Below are 25508 nucleotides of genomic sequence, written 5' to 3' on the forward strand. Positions count from 1 at the left end.
TATTAGATTATCTTCTTATATTCACAAATAGCAGAAACTCCTAAGTGGTTAGGTTAAGCAGCCATCCAGGACAAGTGTAACAGTGAACCTAGAATTGCTCAAAAAAATAAGACATCGTCTCCACCCTCCCCAAAAAAACTAAGGCACAGAGAGGTGACTGCCAAGAGAAAAGAAGAGAAGGAGAAGCACAGGAAGGTGGGAGGCAGCCATTTCGGCCAGGCAGGGAAAAGCTGGAAGAACTGGAATTGTAGAAGACTCGCCAGCCTGCTATTCCCTTCCTTTCAGAAAGGAGGAACATGCCCCCAGTGCTTTTAAAGATTTATGCTCCTACTGGAAACCTCCCCTGTGTGTGGTGTTTATTATTAGCCATGTTGTGTCTGAAAGTCCGAAGCTTTCCCTGTCACTGGCTTTCTCTGTTAAAAAATTGTCTTTTTTCCTCCCCCTTCCCCATTTTTGCTTGCGTTTCCTCTGGCAGGTCAATGAGGTAAGCAAGACCAACTTTAATATCAGATACCAAGCTAACCCATCCATTGATATGACTAACCTCATCCGCATCCGTCACCATGTCTGAGCATCCTGCTTTGTTGCTGTGTAACCTCATCTTCCCAGCATCCATCTGCTGAGCCAGTCTCTGTCTTGCTGTTGGCATCTAGTCTTGAACCAAGAGTAGGCATGGAATGTTACCCACAGGTGCAGTCCCTTAAGCTGGCAACACCAGATAACTCTTCTTCCCTTAATGCACTGATTCAAAAGAGCTCTTGGGAACCTTTTCCATTGGTGGGGGAAAACATGAGAGAATAATCGCTTTTTTGTGTGCATGTCCCTGTTTTGCCAAGGCCTAAGCATTGGTTGCCCTGGCTGCGAGGCTGACAGTCTTGTATATTCAGTTACGCAGCTCCTTCAAGCAAGCTTTCGGGAAGAAGAAGTCCCCCAAATCTGCGTCCTCTCATTCAGACATTGAGGAGATGACGGATTCTTCTTTGCCTTCCTCACCAAAGTTACCACACAACGGGTCCACAGGTTCCACCCCACTGCTGAGGAATTCCCACTCCAACTCTCTGTAAGTCTGCCTGTCTAGTCAGGTGACATCTTTGGCCCCTGAGAACCCTCTCCAATAGGAATATCTAGGAGACCTGTTATGCTTTGCTTTAGTAGGACTGGGCATGTTCTTTCAATGCTTTAGGACTGGGAAAGCTGAAAGAGAAAGGAAACAGGGTTTTGTTCTGGTAGCATCAGTGTCCACAGCTAGCAGGTTGCTTCGCTTCTCCTTGTTTCCATACCTTTACATGTCAGTTTGGGTAATGGTGGTTGTGTACTTACCCTAGCCCTAAGAATTGAACAATATAAATTGATATAAAGGAGCTTGCTTCCTGCAGCAGTAAGAAAGTCTGGCCCTCCCCAGTAGGGCTGAATTTCTTTTGAGACCATGGTATACCAGGTTGAGAATTAAAGAACTGGAGCACAAGGAAAGTTATCAGCGAGATCAGACAGTGCCTGGGAGAAGAGGGAAGTCATGGCCAGGGTCAGAACAGCCACTGGGATAGGGTTAGAGAAAGAAGTTCGGTTGTATAAACTTCAGTTCCCTCACTAGTAAAAATGGGATTCGTTATATCTACTTCACTGGTCTTGGGAGGGCCAAATTAAATACTATGCATGAAGGGCCTTTTCCTTCCTGTTCATCTTTCTTCATTCTCATTGGAGAAGGTCTGTGGAGCTGACTCTAAGTCCACTTAGTCCGCCAGCCCACTGAAGATGGGTAAAGGGAGAACAGGCAAAATCAGCCTGTCCAGGGGCCAGGTCTTTGTAGCACACCAACTGCATGGAAGATGGGAAGTGGAAGAGAGGAAACAGAGGATAGTAGGGTTATGACTTTGAAGCACCCGCACCCGCTATTAAAACATGACACTGTCAGGGTCTCCATTTTACTGAGTTTGATGATCAGTTCCTCTTTTCTTGGGGAGCACCCTAGTAAGAGGGTGGCTACAGGGATATGTACTTCCTGTTGTTACGGGTGAGGGTAAAACTGAACAGGGGAAGGAAAGAGAGCACTGAGGGACTGGACTTTAGTGTGCCGCTGTGGTGCCCAGCCCAGTACCCTGTGTTATTCTGAGTGAAGAACTAGATACATGACTGAGAGTCCTCTTTTATCTGCAGAGTGCCTAAGGAAGGAGTAAAGAACAAGTTGCCTGTGACTCTCACACATGTCATCATCCCAAAACATCCCAACTCAGTTGTCTCCTGACCAGGAGAAAAAGGAACTCATCATCTCTTCTTTATTGATTGATTTAATTTTTTGTATAGCAACCTGTTTGAGTAGAGCACTATTCCAGATGCTCTAAAGAAACCAAAAAGATGTTAACCAAGCCAGGTGCAGTTACTGATGCCTGTAATCCCAGCGCTTTGGGAGGCTAAGGAGGGAGGATTGCTTGAGGCCAAGAGCTGGCAACCAGCCTGGTCAACATAGTAAGACTCTGTCTCTACCAAAAAAAATGTTTTTATAATTAGTCAGGCATGGTGTCAAATATTTGTAGTCCCAGCTACTTGGGAGGTCAAGGTACGAGGGTCATTTGAGCACAGGAATTTGAGGCTTCAGTGAGCTGTGATCACACTATGCTCCAGCCTGGGTGTCAGCATGAAGCCATGTCTCTATTTAAAAAAAAAAAAAAAAAAAAAGGCCAGGTGTGGTGGCTCATGCTTGTAATCCCAGCACTTTGGGAGGCCATGGCAGGTGGATCATCTGAGGCCAGGAGTTCAAGATCAGCCTGACGAACATGGAGAAACTCCATCTCTACTAAAAATACAAAATTAGCCAGGCATAGTAGCGTATGCCTATAATCCCAGCTACTTGGAGGGCTGAAGCAGGACAGTCACTTGAACCCAGGAGGTGGAGGTTGCAGGGAGCTGAGACCACACCATTGCAGTCCAGCCTGGGCAACAAGAGCAAACTCTGTTTCAAAAAAAAAAGGCCGGGTGCAGTGGCTCACGCCTGTAATCTCAACACTTTGGGAGGCCAAGGCAGGTGGATCATGAGGTCAGGAGTTCAAGACCAGCCTGGCCAAGATGATGAAACCCCATCTCTACTCAAAATACAAAAATTAACAAGGGGTGGTGGTGGGAACCTGTAATCTCAGCTACTTGGGAGGCTGAGGCAGAGAATTGCTTGAACCCAGAAGGCAGAGATTGCAATGAGCCGAGATCGTGCCACTGCACTCCAGCCTGGGCGACAGAGCGAGTCTTCATCTCAAAGAAAAAAAAAAAAGAAAAAGAAGTTAAACAGATTTTCCACCTCTGAAAAGGCTAAAGACTAATGGAGGCATGACATAGTACAGTTCATTCTACTCCTGAACTCTGAAGGCCCCATTCTCAGTTGTAGTTATGGTAGAGTACAAGACAAAGCTCCTACTCATAGACCCTGTATACCAAGAGAGGAGATGAATGTTAAACAAATCCTGAATAAACTAGGAAAATCAGAGAGTGCTAAGAGATAATGCTGTGATTTAAAACAGTGCTGAGATACAGAGACCCTTGGCAGCATCTTTAGATGGGGTGGTCAGGAAACACCCCTCTGAGTAGGTGACATTTCAGCTGAGATCTGCATGCCAGGGGGAACCACTGGGTTAGTTTCAGTCAATAACATTAGCTGCTGTAACAAACTCAGCCCAATGCTCAGCAGCTTTACATACGACTGTTTATTTCTTGCTCACTCCAAACCCAATACAGTTAGTCCTAGTCAGCAGGCGGCCTGCCCTCTAGTGATGTAGGCACCAAGGCTCCCACCATCCACAGGGCCCAGTTCTCTGCTCAATGCTCTGTGTCCAGCCAGTGGGCGTGAGGATATGAGGAGGGCAGAGGAACCTGCAGAAGGATTTTTAAGGACCAGGCCCGGAAGAGGCTTATGTCACCTTTTCCTGCAGTCCACTGAGCAGGAGTCAAAGCCATACTACCTGCAGGGGAAGAAGTAAAGGAGGAAATGGGCTTTGGTGAACACATAGCAGCCTCTGCCACCCCAGCCCCCAATGAGCAGGGCAGTCTTCCCGACCCAAGAAATAAATAACACAAGGAGCCTAATGTGGAAACAGGTTTGATGTGTCTGAGACAGAGAGGGATGGACAGCATGACTTCCCACATGTGCAAAGAGGCCACAGACATAGGGCCTAGAGCATGCAAGGCTTTGAAGTGAATTTGCATTCGATTTCATGTATAATGGGTGGCTGTGATGGAGTTTGAAACAGAAATATGCGATAATCTGAATTTACAAAGATCAGTCTCTGTTCCATATGTACGGAATATGGGGAAGGAAGATCACCTAGGGGATCTTAGCCACTCCGGCCCACTTCTTCTTTGAACATTCCAATCACACTCTCCACCTCAAAGCCTTTGCCCTTCCTGTGTCCTCTGCCTGGCACACTCTTCCATCAGATATTGATTTCCTTAGGTCTCTGCTCAATGTGACCTAATGAATAAGGCCTTGCCCATTCACTTGTATAAACCAACATTCCACCACCAGCCAGTGCTCCCCATGGTCCCTTTGCCCCTCCTTCATTTGTTCCCCATTGCACATGTTGCCCCCCTGATGCCTGACATACAGGTTTTCCTTGATTATTTGTTCTCTGTCCCCCACCCCCACCGCAGATCTATAGTAGAAGCTCCTTGGAGGTAGGTGCTCTGCTGGTTTTGAAGGCGCTCAAATATTTGGTGGAATGAATGAGTGACTGATGACAGTGGTGCGTCCTGGATGGATTTAGGATATATTCTTGAAGAAAAGTTGGCAGGGTATGGTGATGGGTCAGATGTGAGTGCAAGGGAAAGAGAAGAGCCATCCTTGGATATTCCTAGATTTACAGCTTGAGTAACTGGGATGAGTGGGAGACAGATGGAGGCAGAGTGGGGAGTCGGAGCACTGCCTTGGTCACATTAAATTTGAGATGCCCAGCAGACATCCATATCCAGGTCGACCAGCCTGGACTTCCTAGAGGTATAGAGGTGGGAGACACAGACTCATTGGTGATGTCAAAAGCTGGATACCTGGAAGAGCTCTCCAAGGGGTTGAGTGAAGACAAAGATGATCAGAGGGCAAGGACTGAGCTCTAGTGCACTCTGATATTTGAAGTTCAGAAAGAGGAGTTACAGCAGCTGGCCAGCAATGTGGGAGGAAACCCAGGAGCAGAGAGGAGAAACTGTTGCGGGAGGGAATAGGAACAGGGCCAGATGCTGCTGGGCAGCCGAGTAAGATGAGCAGACAGAGGCGGTGATGCACTCAGCTATGCAGGACCGTGGCAGAACTATCCTCCAAGCTATTTTCCCTAGAGGAATCGGGCGAGGCTGACTCCTGGCTCCCCAGCCCTTTTTTTAAATTCCACAGCATCCATGCACACTGGAGATGTTTGTTTTTGGTCTCGTTTTCCAAAGGGTAGGCTGAGAGCAAATGCTTATTTCCAACCTTGAAAGGTTTGTAAGAATGTGCAAATCTAGATGTGAGAGGGAGTTCAAAGACAAAACCAAAGGCAGAGGAGTTGGACTTAGAAAATTCCCCAGTCCGTGGGCGAAAGGAATGGTAGTTACGGGAAGGCAACATTTTCCCACACTCGAGGCATTTTAAAATTAGGTATGCCACCAGCCCTGACTGTGGACAAGACAGCGGAAAAATGCTTGAATGACAGTTAAGGGACTGAGTAGGAAAAAACACACATCAGGTTGCTTCAGTAAGCAGTTCATGAAGTGGACAAGCATGTATTGAGCACCTAGTGAGTACAGTTCAGGAGCACAGGCTCTAGAGCTAAGCAGACCTGCCAGGTTTCATCCTGCCTCTATCATTTTTAAATAGTGCAGTCTTGGGCCCGTTTGTCTCCATGCCTCTGCCTCCCCATTTTAAAACTGGAGATAATTACAGTACCTCTGCATGGAGTGAGTAATGTACAAAGGAAATGGAATAACATGCTTCACATGCCTAGCCCAGTTGTTTAGGTATTCCATAAGCATTTGTTAGGTAACCATGATGTGTTTGTCAATGTGATCAAACACCAGAAATGATGCAGAGAATAATCCTGGTCCCTGAGGAGCCAGCAGCCAAGCAGAGGGTTACATGTTACGTGAAATGAAATTGTCGGCAATATAGCATAAGTCTAGTCAGGGAAGGAACTAGGGGAGAAGACTCTGTCTTGGGCAGCAGGATTAGGAACTAAAGCTTAGTTAAGGCTGCTGTGAAAGAATGTGTTTTCAACATCATCTCTGTTATAGGGCATCTCTCTCATGAGGCCTCACTGTGTGTTTCTGAGAGCTGGCTGATTCTGGAGGAGCATAGGGAGGGCAAGGCCTTCCCAACACAGACTGTCTTCATTTCAGTTTGCTACTCATTGTAAAGTCATTGTATTGGCCAAGCTCTGCAAAATAACCCATGCGATACGTTCCACAAAGTGAGTGCCAAAAAGGTATTTTCTCTCTTGCTGAGAGCTTTCTGTGAAAAAGATGCAGACCATGTGAAGATGACTTGAGCAAAGTGCCTTGTCATGGAGTGCTGGACAGATCAGTCTCACACGGTGTGAACCGGAACAGACTGTTCTCTGTAGCGAACCTGAGCCTTCAAGATCCAGGTAGGGCATGATTTGGCTACGACGGGAGTATCACAGTGGAATTTTGTTCAGACTTGACACTCCATTTAAACCAAGAAACCATCATCTTCTCAAGATAGAACCAGTTTTTGCAAGCTCCTCCTGCAAACCTCCCAAACCAAAAAAAAAAAAAAAAAAAAAAAAAAAAAAAAAAAAAAAAAAGAAAAGAAAAGAAAAGGAGCATGGTTCTATCAGTAAACCTCACAAACCACAGGCTATTCAAAGTACAGAGCACTGAGAAAGAAAGGAAGATGCAAATTCTAAAGACATTTCTCTCTCGCCCTTTTAGTCCCAAATCTATTGGCTTCAGTCTCTCAAAAGTGTGAAATAGAAATAATTAGATCATTTTCAGGAGTTCTTTGGATTTTTCAAGATTTTGAAGCTAAGAATCTTCCTTGGTGACTGGTAACTTTTAAAAACAGAAGGTGGTTTTACTGTATCTCTCAAATCAAAAACAGTTCATGTTCAGGTCAAGAAAAGAACAACAGAAACATTTGGCTATTCAAGTGTTAAATTTTTCTTCAGTTTTGTCTGCCCCCAAAACACAATTTCATCTCTTTTAACAGTTTTATAAATCATTTTCCTTTGGCAATTAAAATTTCCACACCCACACCCAGTTTTGCAGGTCAGGTTTTGTTTGGCCCCAAACCCATCTCTTGGCTCTTGGAGAGCAGACTCGTGATCATTTATTTCTACAGAGACCGCATGCTCATCATCTCCTTCAGACATAATCGGCTTCAGCTTTCTAACTTTATGAACTTGAGAATCGGGGTGTTTGGGGGTTGCTTTTCTGTCTTCAGTCCAAGAAATATCAAAGCTTTCTATTCTGGATCACCCAGTAACCCAGATTCTAAGATCTTAGAAACTCACAGAACTTTTTTTTTTAAAGAAGACTATCTTTCTTAACATTGCAAGTCATCACGACATTTATGATCTTCTACTTTGTGCTGACATGCCAGGTATTTGAAGAGCAAACCTAAGTAATTAAGTAAGGAGCCTAGCCTAGAAGAACCACCTCTTCAGAAAGAGGAACTCAACAGTGTCCCGTGGTGACCTTGATCCGGTGTGCAGCAGAGAAAGGAAGACAATCAGCCAGGCTGTTGCAGAGTTTTCAGATACAACCTTGACTTGTGTGTCACACCATTCCGTCTCTAACTCCCGGAAGAGGTTTCTCTTCTTGCCATGAGTGTGTTAAGCAGTGTGGGGGCTGGGGAACTAAAGGAGGTTGATCTCTCTAGACACTTCTAGGGAAGTGAGTTTTCAGAATGTGATCAGGAAAAGATTAACTCCTTCCACGCATATCTTTAGGTTTCATCCCCATTTTGACAAATGAAAGTCACCCCTCAGTTGTTTAACAAAGGAGTTTCTAATCTTTAAAACAGACGGCTGACCCTGCTTCTCTGAGTGGGTTTGGAACTCGAAGGCATGTGGTGTCAGGGAAGCGCAGCTGTGTACACACAGCCGGGGAGGAGGTTATCAGACTGGAAGGTTACTACTCCCTTTTGCCAGCTCCTGTTTATCCCTATATTATTGGAATTTTGCTGAATGGCACACCAAAGCCATTCTGATTGCCAGAACTTGGCAAAGAAAGAATGTAGAGAAGGAATAAAAGCTATTTTCAGGCGCTTTTGGTATTATCACCTCCAGGAAGCACCAGGCAGCTGATTATACATAGTTACTGCTAAACAAACCTGATGATTGACATGGACCAGTGGTCAGTAGGGGACTAAAAGGAGCTACTTTCATCAGTAACATTCCTCTTTCCCTAGGATTTCAGAATGCATGGATAGTGAAGCTGAGACCGTCATGCAGCTCCGAAATGAGTTGAGAGACAAGGAGATGAAGCTGACGGACATCCGCTTAGAAGCTCTCAGTTCTGCCCACCAGCTGGACCAGCTCCGGGAGGCCATGAACAGGATGCAGGTGAGAGCGCAGGAGCGTGGGCTGAGTCCAGGGTTGTCTAGGAAGGAGCTCCCAGAGGCTGCTCTCCGCTAAGCCCTGAGGGCTACATCAGAATCTGATGGCAGCTCTCGCTTTCCCAGCCTCTATCTCTTTTCAGTCCTTCCCACACATTGCTCAAAGACCAGTCTTTTGAAAGAATAGGAGTACCCATGCCCTTCCTTTGCATAAGACTGGTGCCTGTGGCATGTGGTACAGTCTTCTTCACCTGGCCTTCGAGGCCTTCTGCGGGGTCCTTTCCACTGTTAATCCACACCACCCTCCCCAGCTCCTCTTCCTAGAATCTACTCACCAGCCACATAGAGTCGCTGACTACCCCATGTGCCTCTGTTCGACTCCTGGCGTAGAGGATCTCATTAAAGGTTCTGGGAAGTCCTGCAGTAAAGAAGCCTGTAAAAGCCAGAGTTGCACAAACCTCTTAGCTCAGAAGACTCTTTTCCACTTAACCCTCAAGCAGCAGACTCCGGGAAGCATTTCAGAGGTCTTTTCAAAGGCCTGTTCTCTGAATGGATGGACCTCCCCCGCCCGCATGCCTTGTGTCTACAGCAGGGTCAGCAAACACTGCTGAATCTCTCTGAGGGTGTTGTTTGCTTTGGGTGGGAGACCAACCTGGTTTCTGCAGGGAACTTTCAGATCCTTCCTTCAGAAAAATCTTGTTCATATTACTTCTGCCTACTAAGTAAGCTTCTCCATTACTCTTTGCAGAGTGAAATAGAGAAGCTGAAAGCTGAGAATGACCGGCTGAAGTCAGAGTCTCAAGGCAGTGGCTGCAGCCGGGCTCCTTCCCAAGTGTCCATCTCTGCCTCTCCGAGGCAGTCCATGGGCCTCTCCCAGCACAGCTTGAACCTCACTGAGTCAACCAGCCTGGGTGAGTGGCTCACAGGGCTTGGGGGCAGGACTGGACCTACAGCTGGCATCCTGATCTCTAAGCGAGAGCCCCAAAATAAGCAGATCAACAGATCAAATGGAGAGGCAACAGGCGTGTGTGCACTTGGGGTGTGTATGTGTCTGGGTGTGAGTCTGCTGCCAACATGAGCCCAGCCGTTAGACTGCTCTCATGCTTTGCTCCAGTGCCCCAAACTCTCCAAGCCCTGAGCTTGGCTCCCTTGCCCACCATGCTAAGTTCTGTTTGATCCATTTTAAAAGGCTTACCTGCGAGCTGAATGCTGCATACAAACCCCATAGTAGCAGGTCCCAGTTGGGGCAATGGCTTGGTCTATAATCTTCCTGCCTTCAGGATGGATTCCAGGCTGGTGCAACCATCAGTGAACATGATCTAGGTTTTCTTTGTAAGCATATCGAGGCTGATGCTTTTATTTTTTATCCATGATGCTGCTGTTGCTGTTGTTTTGGTTGAGTCTCTCCCTCGCACTTCCATCCGGCAAGGTGCATTGTCAGCCTGCTGGTTCCTTGGTTGATCCACCATTGGTTTCTGTGATTGCATTCTCCATTTTGCCCTCTCCTCTTCCTCTACCCCCCACCCCCTGCACCCGACACCTGTTCGTCCCGCTGCTGTGCCACCCAGCAGTGGGGGTGTCAGGAAGCTGGCTTTGCTGTCCCCATGTGCCTAAGGCTGTTGATGTTTTCCATTCGCAGACATGTTGCTGGATGACACTGGTGAATGCTCGGCTCGGAAGGAAGGAGGCAGGCATGTTAAGATAGTTGTCAGCTTTCAGGAGGAAATGAAGTGGAAGGAGGTTAGTTGGATCCCTTTCCCTGCTCTGCCTGTCCCTCTCCCAGGTAGAACTACCTAGCTTAGTGATCTAATTGTAAAACCTGTATCACCTCAGAGCCTAAGGTGATTTGGAAATACTACTAACGCTTCTCTTAACTAACCATAATCCCTTGCAGCATTTTGACACAAGTAAAGTGTGCGAATGGCATTTCCCTTTCTTGTGTGTTTGAAAGTCTAATAAAGAGCACTAATGGTCCCACATTTCACTTTCATATAATTAACTAAATGCTAACATCCACCAGAAAGGGGTTTTCTGAATGTAATATACTCCCAAAGCACTTTAGAGGCAGCTATGCACGTTTAGCATGTAAGGTTCAGAAATAAGCTGTAACATGTAGCAGACCAAGAGCACCAGTTTTATCAGTCATCAGTCACTAAGAGTAGACAGCTTGGTACACCCAAGAGATGGAGGTGCCAAGCTCTGGGAGCATGCAGGTGGCTGAAGATAGAGCTGGTGGGGTGTCCTGACTCACCAAGGCTGGGGGATCTTGAGTTTTCCTAGAATGGTTTCTGTTCACTTCCAAAGTCTGGGAACTTCCAAAGTCTATACCACTGCCAGAAACTATTTTCGGGTGGGGGCTAGAGTTGACATTGACAGTTGAATTTTACTGAGTGATTAAAACCCAGTGATGTTTTCAATGACTGTCTCTCGAATAAATGGGAAAAGACCTCATGAGTCACCATCTCAAGTTCCCTTGGGTTTTTTATTTGTTGTTTCTTAGTATTTCTAGCTAACATGCTACTGTAGTTTCAGACAGCTAGGGAACCCACAGAACAAAGTGTCTGTAACCAGACCTTTCGTAGCCGGGGGATTCCGCTTTGTGACTGGCTTGCTAGTCTCACTATAGGGGGTAAGCCCAGGATTTTGGCACTTCCATTAGCATCATCTAGCCTTGAAATATGCAATAAACAGCTCTATTTTCAAAACATAGCTAGTAGAGTGATGGACTATCGGGAAACTCATTCTTACAGTAAATGCAGGTTACACCTTGTGGACTATTTATTCTAGTGATCATCAATATGAACTGATAGAGCATACATTTTATAAAAGTTAACAAGTCACCTTCAGAAGTTATATTATTCTGGATCACTGCAGCATCCGTTAGGTTAGTTGACCAGAGATTGTTATCCTTTATTTTACAATTGAGAAACTTAAAACGCCAAGCATTACTTATTTGAGGCCGGGGCAAGTGGTGGGGTTAGATCATGTAACTGCAAGATTGGTGCTCTTTTCTCTGCTGATTTTGCTTAGCTGCCATATGTCACCCTCCCACCCACTCTCCTGACTCTACATCCTTATGAGCACGTAAGGTATTTAAAACCCAATAGAGTGGCATGTTCTATCAGCCTTTATCAGTGTGATGTGATTAGCTGCCACTAGGCATAGCCCTGTGAACAGAGATGCAAAAAGAATTACGAAAAGATTGTTTTGAGAGTATTCTTCCCAGAGTTTTACAAGTTTTCTGAGTTGCACGTTTTAAGTTTTAACAAGAAGAAAAACAGTAAATGTTATTTTAAAACAAGAAAGAAGAAAGTAACACATTCAGTCCTGATACTGTTTAAGATCTAGTAAGGAGATAAACTTGATATGCAAAAATAAGACAGAAATACCTAAAACTAAATGTAAGTCAGTGCAGAATATATCATTATATAAGTTATGTGCAGAATCTCCAAAGCAATTTAAGCTCTGAGCCTGATGGGGTTAATCACTGAAGGCTTCCTGGAAGAGGTGAGTTTGTAAGCAAGGTTTGAAAAGAAAGAGGTGGCAGACAGGTGTGGAGAGAGTTCCAGACAAGGAGTATGTGATTTATGCACTGTCTGACACATTTACATAGCAAAAGGTTCCATATTCCAGAGAGGAAATCCTCTCTTCCTGACTCTTGGACTGCTGTTTTAACAGTAAAGCAGGGAAAGGTATTAAGACTATTACTTCCACCTAAGTTATACCTGGTATTAATACAAATAGGAATTTTATTCCCCTCTCAAATCATTGGCGGAGTTCTAAGGCAACCTGAGCCTCTGCTGAACTGAATCAGAAAAGACCCAACTGTTTTTCACCTGTGTACATTTCCTTACCCTTAGGATTCCAGACCACACCTCTTTCTTATTGGCTGCATTGGAGTTAGTGGCAAGACGAAGTGGGATGTGCTCGATGGGGTGGTTAGACGGCTGTTCAAAGTAAGTGTTTCAAGATGGTGGCTACAGCAAAATACCGAACGTGGGCAGCTGGGCCTGGGGAGGCAGAGAGAGGTTGATGTCCCGAGCTTGGCCATTTCTCAGACCTGTCCCCTTCTCTACATCTTTATGTTGCTGAAACTTATTCCCTGGCCCTCAAAGGGATGGAAGGACGGTGGTAAGTACACACTGGTGATCAGCCAAATTCTTTCCATCTGCCCTTTGCAGTGGTGGGCCAGCTAGTGAGAGTTATTTGAGTAACTCTTTGATCCTCTCACAGTGAACTTCTAATGTCCAACTCTCTTTTCACCTTAGAATTGTGTCCTATGACATAATGTTTTGGAGTATGTAATCTGTGGCTAGGGCTTAGACGTCAGATTTCTATCCTTTATTTTGAGGGATTTGATCTGACTTGCCCGGTATCCTGTGCCAACACTTCAAAGTCTCTGATTTGTGTTACAAGTGACATTAATTTCTGATCGATGGCCAGGCTCAAGGATGTTGCCATACCTATTTCTCTATTCTTTCTAATCACATCATTAGATTGGGTGTTTGCCACGGGATAAATAACTAATGAGTACCAAGGTGAACCTTGAAACACAAAGTGATTTGAAAGAAGCTTTTGGTACATTTTTTCCATGATCCTGAAGTAGGTAAACAACTATAAATGCTCATTAATCATATTTCCTGAGTAGTAGTAATAGCCCATGTTTTCTTTTTTTCTTTTTTTGAAACAGAGTATTGCTCTGTCACCCAGGCTAGAGTGCAGTGGCAGGACCTCAGCTCACTGCAACCTCCGCCTCCCAGGTTCAAGCAATTCTCCTGCCTCAGCCTCCTGAATAGCTGGGATTACAGGCACTTGCCACTGCACCTGGCTAATTTTTGTATTATTAGTAGAGACGGGTTTCACTATCTTAGCCAGGCTGGTCTCGAACTCCTGACCTCATGATCCACCCGCCTCAGCCTCCCAAAGTGCTGGGATTACAGGCGTGAGCCACCGAGCCTGGTCCATAGCCCACATTTTTTATACTAGAGACTATGCCAAGCCCCTTATTTTCCCATTTAAAGGTGAGGAAAGTGAGGCTCAGATTAGGTACTTGTACAAGGTCATGGATGTAGAATTAGACCACATTGATCAGTTTAGGTGGTCGTACTTCAAAACCACTTAACTATTAGGTTGGTGCAAAAGTAATTGCAGTTTTTGCCATTAAAACCCAGTGACGCTTTGAATGACTATCTCTTGAATAAATGGGAAAAGACCTCATGGGTCACCTCGCGAGTCATTTAAAGTAATGGCAAAAAACCACAATTACTTTTGCACCAACCTAATAGTACACTGTAGTTTCTTTCTAACAGCTAGATCCAGGTAGCCTCATACAGAGAAAATTCTGCTTTTTGAGTGGAGACTGTTCCGCATCCTGGCAAGCCAGACTGTAGAAATGAGACCAGAAAAGACATATGAATGCTTTACACTGGACCAATTCTCCTACCGAGGCCAAAAACTTATCTCTGCTGATGGGCAGTTGGGACATTTTTGGATTAGAAAAGCAGTTTGGGCTGAAAAGGGGCACATGGTATCATAGTAAGTGAGGAAATGAGACCATTCAAGGCCTGTTGCTGGGATTCCACCTAAGTCATCATGCAGTCACCTCCTGGTACATGAACCTTAGTTCTGCATTTATTAACCTAAAACCTTTTGTTCACTCAACCAAGAGGGAACACTTTCCAAATTAGACACACATTTTCCTTCTTAAAGATCTAGAGCTGATTTTTTCTAGCAGGCTGCATTTTAATCTCTTTGTATGATCTTTGAGCCAAAAGAAGGGGATGGAAGAGAGATTTCCTGTCAAAATTACTTTTTCGTGAATTTTCCAGCACCATTCACAGGCCCTGATGTCTTCAACACTTCAGCGGAACTTAGGAAAAGCAGCCTAGCTTTTCCGTGCTTGGTTCATCCAGACTAAACGTTCACAATCTTGTTAGGGTTTTTTTTTTTTTTTTTCCCATTCCTAACCAAATAAATCTGTATTTTAAGAGGCCTGTGGTACTAGGGCATTATCCCCACAGAAAATCAGTTCTCCCCCTCATCCCACAGCTCAGTTTCAACCCAGACATCTGAGAAAGAAGAGAAGATGATCATAAATCACCCAATGAAAACATGATTCATGGGCAGATTTTAGCCACATCTTTGATGGGGTCTTTATTCTTTATTTTTTCCAGGAATACATTATTCATGTCGACCCAGTGAGTCAGCTAGGGCTGAATTCAGACAGTGTTCTTGGCTACAGCATTGGAGAAATCAAGCGTAGCAACACTTCCGAAACACCGGAGCTGCTTCCTTGTGGCTATCTGGTTGGAGAGAACACAACCATCACGGTGACTGTCAAAGGTAATTGAGCTGGTTGCAGAGTTTCAGGAATTGCCATTTCCATTTTGTGACTTGGCCTAGGCACTTGTGGCCACAGTTTTGTTTGTACATGTTTGCGGGCTGCTTTTCTCCCTTACGCCACAGTTAGACTTACCAACGCAAGTTGAACAGTCTTTTGCTTTTTCAATCACCTTAGGAAACAAAATAATTTTAGTTTACTGCTGCAGTTATCTAACAAAAGAACCCATTAGCCTTATGACTCTGAGATGATGGAATTTTTATAACCCTGTTGAAATAGGGCTCTACTGATACTGATGAATTACTCTTGCCGGCAAGCTTTGGACACGGTCCCATTCTACAGATGGGAAAACCACGACTTGCTGTAGGCTACAGGAGTCACTCTGAGCATCCTGATGAAACTACTGAAGCACATGCCCACGCAGGATGCTGCTAGAGCTTCCGGTTTCTCATTACCCAGCAATATTAAGCCCCAGGCCAGTGCATTCCTTGGAACTCTAGGCCCACAAAGTTCACTGTGGTTAAAAAAAAAAAAAGGCTTCACGGCCAAGCAATTCTGGAAAACTACATCATAGTCCCCACTTGTGTTTTGGGGGACAAGAGTGCACTGGTACATCAAAGGCTCTGTCATTCAATGTCCTAACTCCTGCTGGTAAAAAGGCTGTTTAATCCAATCTGTCCCAAATTTATTTGATTGTAAAACCCCATCATTTCCTGTATGTTATGGACCACCTGAATATAAACTTTCATCAGTACTGTACTAGGCTCCGTCTTTGTGCTGTTCCATTTCTTTCTTCCCTGAAAGGCACTGCTCCTGACTGCAGTTTTGCAGTCATTTGATGCAAGGTGTATTTCCTGGATGGTAGAGTTTCCACAAGCACCGCACCATTTTCCATCAGCAGGAATTAAGATGTTGCTCTGCAGGTGGCAAGTGGTACATATTGTTTGAGCCTCACACAGCCCTCTCCTGCTGGCAAGTGAAATTCCACAATTGTGCTCTTGGACTATAAATGACAGAAACCAACTCAAAAGTAGCTATAGCAAAAAAGGAAATGTACGGGCTCCTGGCCCTGGGCAATCCAGGAGTACACTTCAAGCACGGCTGGACCCAGGTGCTCAGACAATGAATCAGGACCAGGCTTGCCTCAGCTTTGCCCGTCACGGGCTGTGTTTATTTAATGAGCTCTTTAACATGGTTGATGAAATGGCCCCTGGTAGCCCAATTCTTTCCTCTAGCTTAGGAACCTGGAGGAAAAAGGTGTTTTGGGGAAAATGTAACAGAAAACTCCTAGGGATGACTCTGGCCCACTATAAGTCAAATGCCCATCGTGGAATTGGTCCTTATGACCAGGGAGAGGATTTGTCCAAGCCTGGCCACAAGCCCATCCCTTTGGGTGGATGGAGGAGCCGGACTGGTTCCACTTGAACCACCAGGAATGAGCTCCCATGAGAAAGAAGAACTCTACCATGAGGGGAGGCAGGAAGGGGCACCAGGCACACTGGAACAATTGTCCTCGGCAAGAACTCTTTAAGGAGAGCCTTTTCCGTCCTGGGTTCAAATTGCATTTCATCCCTCCTGCCAGGCATGCAACGTTCACTTGCTGGTTTTACAGGTGAGCATTGCAAAGCACTGAGGGGTAAAAGGAATGGCCTATTGCTGAGACCAGACCAAACCTTTCTTGAAGGTGATAAGATTACCTACCTCTAGTGGAGCGTGCCACCCATCCGCGCAGCCTGATCCGTCAGCACATCAAGTTTTAGCACCTCAAGGGATCAGCTCAGGTTTTTCAGTGATACCTGACTCTTCTCTTTCCTAGAGTGCTTAAAACTTATGCCTTCAAGGCACTAAAACCGCGCGAGGATTTGAGCTGAAAGAGTTGCCTGAGCGTCAGTGATTCACTTCAGTGGTACCAGGGAAGGGGGTTTGACTTTGCATTTCCTGAAGTGAGCTCATGAGCAAAATCGTCACTCTCTGTGGGGTTTATGGCAGAAGACTGAAACAGAGCAGTGTATGTTCAGAGGGGCATTCTAGTGGGTTTCTCCTGTGTTTTATTATTATTATTATTATTATTATTATTATTATCAGGTTTAGACTGGAGGCCCTACACTCCATACTTTGTTTGCATCGAGGTTTGAGCAGGTATATGCTACATTGAGCTCAGTAGAAGGAAACTTTTAGGCTTGTCCCTAGTAGACAAGGCATCTGGGGGTCTTTGTCCCATTTATTCTGAAGGAATCACTACATTAGGGGTTACTTGATTAGGGGAAGTCTAGAAATGAACATAATGCATTGGGGGGATCTGCTAGCAGTGAATGAGTATGTCGAAGGAAGATGCTATTTTTTTTTTCAGTGAAGTTTCTTTCGCTCTTTTTGCGTGGGCTGGAGTGCGATAGCACAACCTTGGCTCACTGCACCTCCGCCTCCCGGATTCAAGTGATTCTCCTGCCTCAGCCTCCCAAGTAGCTGGGATTACAGGCGCACACTACCACACCCGGCTAATTTTGTATTTTTAGCAGAGATGGGCTTTCACCATGTTGGCCAGGCTGGTCTCAAACTCCTGACCTCAGGTGATCCACCTGCCTCAGCCTCCCAAAGTGCTGGGATTACAGGTGTGAGCCACCATGCCGGCCTGGAAAATGCTATTATAAAACAGTAAATACTCTTCAGTTGACTTTTTATTAATTCTGCTGGTTTCTTGAGAGTAGTTTTTAAACAATAACCTGAGGTTCTGGACGCTAACCTTGGATGGATCTTCTCTTAAGACAGTATCCAAAATATACCTCTTGCAAAGCCAACAATCCTGATTAATGACATTGTCCCAGGTAGGAAATGGGAAGGATAAGTTTCCACTTGAGTTTGCTGAGGACCAAGAGTCCCAGTTCACAGCATTTCAGGCCAGGTCTGCCCGTATTCACATTCCAGAATCCAGTGATCTAGCCTTGCATTTTTCCTCCTTTTAAAGATAAAAGTACTGTTGCTTTCATGGCGCATCTTAGTGTGGATAGCAGTGGTACCTGGCATGTGGGAGGGAGCAGGGTGAACAGGCAGCCTCGGAGTGACAGACAAGTGACAGAAAAGACTCAGGTTTGGTTTTGCAGATGCCATAGGTATAGCATATATAGCATATGTATAGTAAATATATATATATATATAGTAGGGTGTTTGTGTGTGTATAGTAAGTATAGTAAACCCAGACAGGCAAATAGAGCCCAGAGCTTTGTGAATTCTGCAGAGGACAGATGGGGACTAAGAGCCCAAATGTTCAAGGTGAGTTTGAATCTGGGAAGTTAGCCGAGACGGGAGCCAGAAGCACATGGCATTGATGAACAGGTAGGTGACTTCCTACAGCAGCAGCAGTTTGCTGTCAGCCTCCATTGTCCCTGGGTGCGCAGGCGTCTCAGGTGAGTGGACTGCCAAGGAAAGGTATGGCCTCAGGTGTTGGCAGTCCCAGTTAGGCAAGCACAGAGAGCCACCTTTTCTACAGGGCTTCAGACGTTTCCTATCTCTCTCAAATGCAGGGCTTGCAGAAAACAGCCTGGACTCACTGGTGTTTGAGTCCTTGATCCCCAAGCCCATCCTGCAGCGCTACGTCTCCCTGCTGATGGAGCACCGTCGAATCATTCTCTCTGGCCCCAGCGGCACTGGGAAAACCTACCTGGCCAACCGGCTGTCTGAGTATATGGTGCTTCGAGAGGGACGGGAGTTGACGGACGGGGTTATCGCCACTTTTAACGTGGACCATAAGTCCAGCAAGGTGAGGAGGTCATTCTGAGTTTGCTGTATTTTTTGACCCTTTCAAAACTGATAATATCACCTCTAGCCTGATAGGAAAGCAGCATTTCCTATCAGCTCTCCTTAGGTGGTTTTAGAAAGCCACGTGAAAGAGGTCCGGAGGGGGCTAACAGAGGAAGGCTCTATTTTGATCCTCCCAGTAAGAAGTTCCATCTGTGTTTAAGCCAATTGAGCTCATTTATGATGCTCAGTGCTAGTAGTTCTTTAATGTTATCCAAGATACATCTGTTGCAGTTTGCCAAGAATTTATCATGTGCATACTGGGTGTTGCTATTTTTCCAATATATTTTGTGGAACAGCAATAATGATAAGACCAGAAACAAAAATAACAATAATAAAAATAATAGAAACCCACATTTATGGACTGCTTGCCCCATGACCAGCAAACACCTTCTCATAGCAATACCTTCAAGAGGGTATTTATCACTATCCCCATTTTGCAGAGAAGGAAACAGGTTGGTCCTGTGCCTAAGACCACTCAGATGGTACTAACTGGTAGAGTACTGAAGCTCAAGTCAAAGTCTCTAAAGCCCTGTGGCCACAATAGGTTGGATCCTGCTTCACAGTGAGCAGTGGAAACTGCATGTTTGCAGTCTGACCTAGTCCCAGCCAAGAGTTGGAAAGTGCGATATCAGACCTGTTCATTCATGCATATAGAGCACAGATGGATAATTGACTCTAGCTGGCCCTATTCAAAGGGGCCAGAGGATCAAAGGTGGATTGAAAATGACTCCTTTGTCTTAAGGATCACCTAGTGTGCTTGAAGATACAGGTTCCTAGACCTCACTTCTTGATGATCTATTTCATTAGGTTGTTTGAGGCTGGGTATCTGCACCATCCACAAATTCCCCAAGTAACTTGATGTAGGTGCGGGATAAGAGAGAAGTACCCAGAGCCCCTCTGTTGAAAGCCTTTGTGTGAGTTAGGGAACTTCTCCCGGGACCAGTAAGTGAAGGCTCCCCAGGCAGGGAGAATCAAATGCCTAGGGCCTAGGGCTCATAGTGAAGACGGACGAAAAGAACTAGCCACTTAAAAGGTGGGCTTTTTCTGTTGCTAATAAGCCATATTTTGACTAAAAATGGAGGCCCAGGGCGGGCAGGTGCTGGTAGGAGGTGGAGAAAATGTTACCCCCAGACAAGCAGGCTAGCATCTAAGACAGGCCAGTGTGGTGAAGACACAGACTGGGGCACGTACCCAAGTCTGATCTATGCCCACTGCTTGCCCACTGTACCCTCTCAGGCTAGGCACCTGCTCGTAGCATGCCTCAGCTTCTCCATCTATAAAATGGAAACAATCATAGTACTCGCCTCCTAGCTTATTGTGGAGCTACAGAAATTCCTGTGTGTAAGGCTCTTAAAGGCCTGCCTGGCTGTAAGTGATGCCAGCTCTCATGATGATGACAGTAATGGCAGGCAGGCATCCTAGGTTCCCTGCCAGGTCCTTATCTTGCTGTTTCAGCCTTTCTCCCTGATGTGCCATTATTCTTCCTCTTCCATTTTTGACATGCATCCCTTACGCCAGGCATGCAGGGCTGTGTTCTAGTCCCTGCTGAGCCAATGCCCCACCCATTCTCCAAGGTAAAATGCAAAGCCTGCCCTTTCAGCAGGACTTCCCCAAGCCCAGTGCATGTAGACTCATCTCCCAGCGCTACTCAGCGTGACTTAAGTGTGTGTCTGGCTCCTCTATTGCTCTGATGTGTAGAGGGCTTCTGTGTATGTAGCTCTCAGGCAGGTGCTATGGAGGTACCAAGACCTACAGGGCACCCAGGAGCCTACTGGGAGATTGGCATAGTGAGAAATGTCAAGAAAAGTAACAGGATTTCTGGAGAAGATGGTCAAACAGTAATAAAAACCATGCCTGGGCATGGTAAGAGCCCCAGGGTCAAGGTTTTCAGTTATCAGGTAAGTACTGGAAGGCAGGACCCAGGCCTTACTCATCCCATGCCCACCCTGCCTCCCCTGAGCACCAAGCCAATGCCCTGTAATAGGCAGGCACCCAGAATGTGTTCACAGCACAGCATCATGAAGGGCCTTTCCGCCTCCACTGGCCTAGGTGAGATAAAGACCCTGAGCAGGTGTGTCTTTACTGGGTGCGTTCACCAACTTGTTCTCCTTTGGCCCTTCTGGCCACCATAGGAATTGCGCCAGTACCTGTCCAACCTTGCTGACCAGTGCAACAGTGAGAACAACGCTGTGGACATGCCCCTCGTCATCATCCTGGACAACCTACATCATGTGAGCTCTCTGGGCGAGATCTTCAATGGGCTGCTCAACTGCAAGTACCACAAATGGTAAAGGCTGGTTCTGGACCTTGTAGCCCCAGGGAGAGAGTGCTGCTACCTGATGGGGCGCTGTGCACACAGGTGGCCTGGGGCCGGTGTGGGAGTGAAGCTGTGTCCATGCGTAGGGTTGGGAGGGGCAGCGGCTCGCCATCCACCGGCCTAGATGCACAGGGCCGCTGGCCTCTGTGAGCGCCTTGTTCTCTAGCTTGGCTTCGACTCACAGCTTTCTTTCCTTTTGTTTTACCCACAGCCCTTACATAATCGGCACAATGAACCAGGCTACCTCTTCGACTCCCAACCTGCAGCTTCATCATAACTTCAGGTAAGTTTTCACTTCCCTTGTCCAGTTAAACTGTGGAATCATAAGGAAGGAAGGCAAGAAGGGGCGAGTAGAGAAGCCTGTGTTGAGTGTCTGTTGTATGTTAGGTATTGCTAAGCATTGTTTTCAGCTTAATTCATTTAATTTTAACTTCAGCCTCAAGTAATTACATTTACCACTCTCAGTTTACAAATGGGGAAACCGAGGCCCAGAGACTTAAGTGCCTTGGGTCAGGTCACACACTGGTCAGTGGTAGAGTGGAAATGTGCACTTAGGTCTCTGACTCTGAGTCCTGCCGTTGCAGGGTCAAGGGGGCAGCTCTGGAAGGGACTGCAGGTGCCCCTGCTGCCCTGCTTGTTACCAATGGTGTTTCTCTGTCCCAAATGAGCATGAGTAATGACAGCTTTTACCTAAAATGTCCTCACTTAATGGGGTCTATAGCGAATCCCAGCTGCTGTGACTCCCTGCTGGCTTGTCTTCCCTACCCCTGGTCCTCTCTTGCGACCAGGGCATGGGAAGGACTGTTCACCTCTGTTTTGCCAGGTTGCATTGCTGCCTGATTGGCATTGCCAAGCACCCTTTGCCCCATATTGAATCTCAATTGACTCCACCTCTCCTGCCCGGGCCCTTAGAGGTGGGTGTGAAGCTGTCTCCTGGGCTGGGACTTCCGGCTCATTTCCACTGGCATCTCTGAGGGAGATCTAATGAAAGTGTGTCTGAATGTAATTACCAGAGAAATGTTGACTCCTCTAGCACACTGAGAGCTTGGCTCACCTCTGCATTTAGGCTGTCCCAGTCTTGTTCATGCTTTCCCCTATGTATCCCCCAAATCCATCCTCCTCCTCTTCCCCCATCACTGCCCCATCATCACCGAGCACACCATTGCCATTACCTTCTAGCCAGTATATCTGCCTGCGGCTTGCCTCCTGCAGGCAATCCTCCACACTGTGGCAGCCCGACCAGAGTGAACATTCTAGAGTGCACATCTGACCGTAGAACTCTTGTGCTTAAAGTTCTTCAGTAGCTCCCTATGGCCTGCAGGATGAAATCCAGACTCCGTGGGTTGGCAGGTCAAGTCTGAACTTCAGCTACACTAAACCTCTGGTAGTTTCTCCAAACACCCATGCTATTTCCCATGCCTTTGCAAATGCTGCAGCATCACCCCACTCCTCACCGCAACACCTGCTCCTTCCTCTCCTTATGTTGCTGCTGATTATCTATACAGTCTCAGCCTAGACATCCCCTCCTCTTGGGAGCCTTCCCTGATTCCCTTAGGCCTCATCATATTTCATTTCTCTCTTTGCCTGTCTGCCTCTTCCACCAGACTGTGAGCTCCTGGGGACCAGGACTGTGTCTTAGTCATAGTGATAGCTCCGTAGCCTAGCACAGGGCCTGGCACCAAGCACCAAAGGCAATTTATTTCAGTGGTTAGAGCCTAGCCTCAGGAGCCAGGCTTCTTGGTTCTCATCTTAGTTCTTCCATTAACTAGCTGTTTGAACCTGGACAAGTTACATGACCTGTCTGTTCCTCACCATTTCTGTATGTAAAACAAGGGTGGTGATAACATCTATGTCAGAGGGTTGCTATGAGGAACTGTGAGTTAATACATAGTTGCAGTGTTTAGAACAGTGTTCGGTGCATAGCGAACCCAATTTTTGCATTAGCACGTACACCTTCTGTTTCTAACATGCTTTGGTTCCTGAGGTCAGCCATCACTTGGATCACTATCATTATCTTGAAAAGTTTTTCTGACCTCCTCCAGATGGGTGCTTTGTGCCAACCACACGGAGCCTGTGAAGGGTTTCCTTGGCCGGTTCCTGAGGAGGAAGCTCATGGAAACAGAGATCAGTGGGCGGGTGCGGAATATGGAGCTGGTAAAAATCATCGACTGGATTCCCAAGGTCTGGCATCACCTCAACCGCTTCCTGGAGGCTCACAGCTCCTCAGACGTCACCATCGGTGGGTGGGAGACTGGGGGCGGGGGGCTGGCATCCTCAGGTGCCCATCCTCTGGGCCCTGGCCAGGATAGCACTCTGCAGGCACAGTCAGCAGAAGCTGGACTGTCCATAAAGATAGAAACGGGGGCAGAGGGACAGTCACAGACCAGGTAGATCCCAGACTGTTAGCGGTCTTGCAGAAGAGAGATGTGTCCAGCCTGGCCCGATATAGAAATGGCTGACTCACTAAAGAGCCCCTACCTCAAGGTTCCCCCAAGCTGAAGCTACCCTCTGGGATTGGCTTTGCTTGAAAAATAAAGTTTTATCATCATTTCTGAAAGCTGGACATTTAGGACAGAGAAAAAAGATCACTAATCATGTCACCATCTTGACATAATTTTAATTTGAGCTTATTTCTTCTGTCCTTGTTCATACATATATGTTTTATGTAGTGGTGTCAATCATAGCATACATAGAACATGTTCCTTTTGGATGGGCGTGGTGGCTCATGCCTGTAATCTCAGCACTTTAGGAGGCCGAGGCAGGTGGATTACCTGAGGTCAAGAGTTTGAGACCAACCTAGCCAACGTGGTGAAACCCTGTCTCTATTAAAAATACAAATAATTAGCCAAGTGTGGTGGCATGTGCCTCTACTCCCCACTACTCAGGAGACTGAGGCAGGAGAATCACTAGAACCTGGGAGACGGAGGCTACAGTGAGCCAAGATTGCACCACTGTACTCTAGCCTGGGCAATAGAGCGAGACCCCGTCTCAAAAAAAATTTTTTTTTTTTATTTAGCGGTATCTCATAATGCTAAATGTTTTTTGTTTGTTTTTTGAGACAGTGTTTCACTCTTGTTGCCCAGGCTGGAGTGCAGTGGCAAAATCTCAGCTCACCTCCACCTCCCAGGTTCAAGCGATTCTCCTGCCTCAGCCTCCCGAGTAGCTAGGATTACAGGCACCCACCACCATACTGGCTAATTTTTTTGTATTTTTTAGTAGATAAGGGGTTTCACCATGTTGGCCAGGCTGGCCTCAAACCCTTGACCCCAGATGATCCACCTGCCTCAGCCTCTCAAAGTGCTGGGATTACAGGCATGAGCTACTGTGCCCGGTCAATTATTCCATTTTAAAAATTATTTTTAAAGGCTACAAAATGATCAAATGCAGATGTACCCTCATTTGCTTAATCGTTTCTGTTCTTTTGGACATGTAGTCATTTGCTTCCGTTTTTAAAAATCAAGATTATTAATGCCATAGTGCACGTCTTCCCCATAAAGCCTTTCTTGGAGGAGGGAGACCCCAAGGTGGAATCAGGGATCAGAGCATTCTTCTCTGTGCCCACCATCCAGGGCTGGTATATCTGCATTCAGGCCTCAGTCTTGCCATCACTCAGACTGCCCAGGGTCCCTCCTGTAAGGGGTATTCAGACTATGGCTTCCCCTGATGCCCCATTACCCACGCCTCTTTCAGTGCTAATGTACTCTCGCTGTGGTCTCCAGGCCCCCGACTCTTCCTGTCATGCCCCATCGATGTGGACGGCTCGAGAGTGTGGTTCACCGACTTGTGGAACTACTCCATCATCCCCTATCTCCTGGAAGCCGTCAGAGAAGGACTCCAGGTGAGAAGACACCACCTGCTGGCCTCCTTGCAGTTGTGGGGGCACTGTTCTGGTGACTAGATGAGTTGTCTTTATCTCCTCCTCCAGGAATCTGACCAACATGGGATGACAACCCCTCACCTGGGAGATTGTCACTGTAGCGCAGCATAGGGACACCTGGCTGCAAGTCCTGGCTCTGCCACCCATTAGTGCTGTGACCCCAGGCGAGCTGTCTAGCCTCTCTGTGCCTCAGAGTCCTCATTGATATCTTGCCACAAAGAGTTTTTTGCAAGGATTAAATGAAATTATGGCTATAAAGTGTTTAGCATGGTGAGTGCATGAGAAGTAGAACCACACACATGCGTAGCACTTCGCAGTTTGCAAAGTATTCTCCTATCTGCCTTTTGGTTTAAGCCTTGGATTAGTCCTGGAACTTGGACAGAACTTTGGTTTTCTACTCCATTTTTAAGAGAAAAATTGAGGGTCAAAGAGAATAAATGATGTGCTGTAGGTTATAAAAGGGAAACTTGAAAGATCTGGGATTCGAACCCATGCCTTCTGGATCGAATTCCAGGTTCTTAGCCCTGAAGCTGGTGGCACTCTCTCCCTGACATCAGGACCCCTACCCTCTTAGGTAACTTTGGGGCCCATAAGGCTGCCATGCCAGTTCCTCCTGCCTGGCAGCAGTTGGAAAGCACTAATTCTTTTTTTTTTT

General features: G+C 46.4%; 1 protein-coding gene across 6 annotated transcripts in view; it reads left to right on the forward strand.

The window, feature by feature from the left end:
* NAV2 (neuron navigator 2) overlaps nt 1-25508 on the forward strand; it is a 411110-nt gene that overhangs the window by 370975 nt on the left and 14627 nt on the right. For 4 of the 6 annotated variants that reach the window (XM_017525903.2, XM_017525904.2, XM_037737552.1 and 1 more), the window contains 12 exons: nt 476-484; nt 888-1060; nt 8378-8531; nt 9273-9435; nt 10164-10264; nt 12385-12480; nt 14698-14866; nt 18383-18618; nt 20792-20946; nt 21188-21259; nt 23019-23215; nt 24696-24814. In XM_017525903.2, the coding sequence (XP_017381392.1) occupies nt 476-484; nt 888-1060; nt 8378-8531; nt 9273-9435; nt 10164-10264; nt 12385-12480; nt 14698-14866; nt 18383-18618; nt 20792-20946; nt 21188-21259; nt 23019-23215; nt 24696-24814 (1644 nt within the window). The remainder of the gene's footprint in view (nt 1-475; nt 485-887; nt 1061-8377; nt 8532-9272; nt 9436-10163; nt 10265-12384; nt 12481-14697; nt 14867-18382; nt 18619-20791; nt 20947-21187; nt 21260-23018; nt 23216-24695; nt 24815-25508) is intronic. The other 2 variants (XM_017525905.2, XM_017525901.2) reach the window with 1 other exon arrangement.

The sequence above is a fragment of the Cebus imitator genome, unplaced genomic scaffold, assembly GCF_001604975.1.
Source record: "Cebus imitator isolate Cc_AM_T3 unplaced genomic scaffold, Cebus_imitator-1.0 Scaffold39, whole genome shotgun sequence".
NCBI classification, from domain to species: domain Eukaryota; kingdom Metazoa; phylum Chordata; class Mammalia; order Primates; family Cebidae; genus Cebus; species Cebus imitator.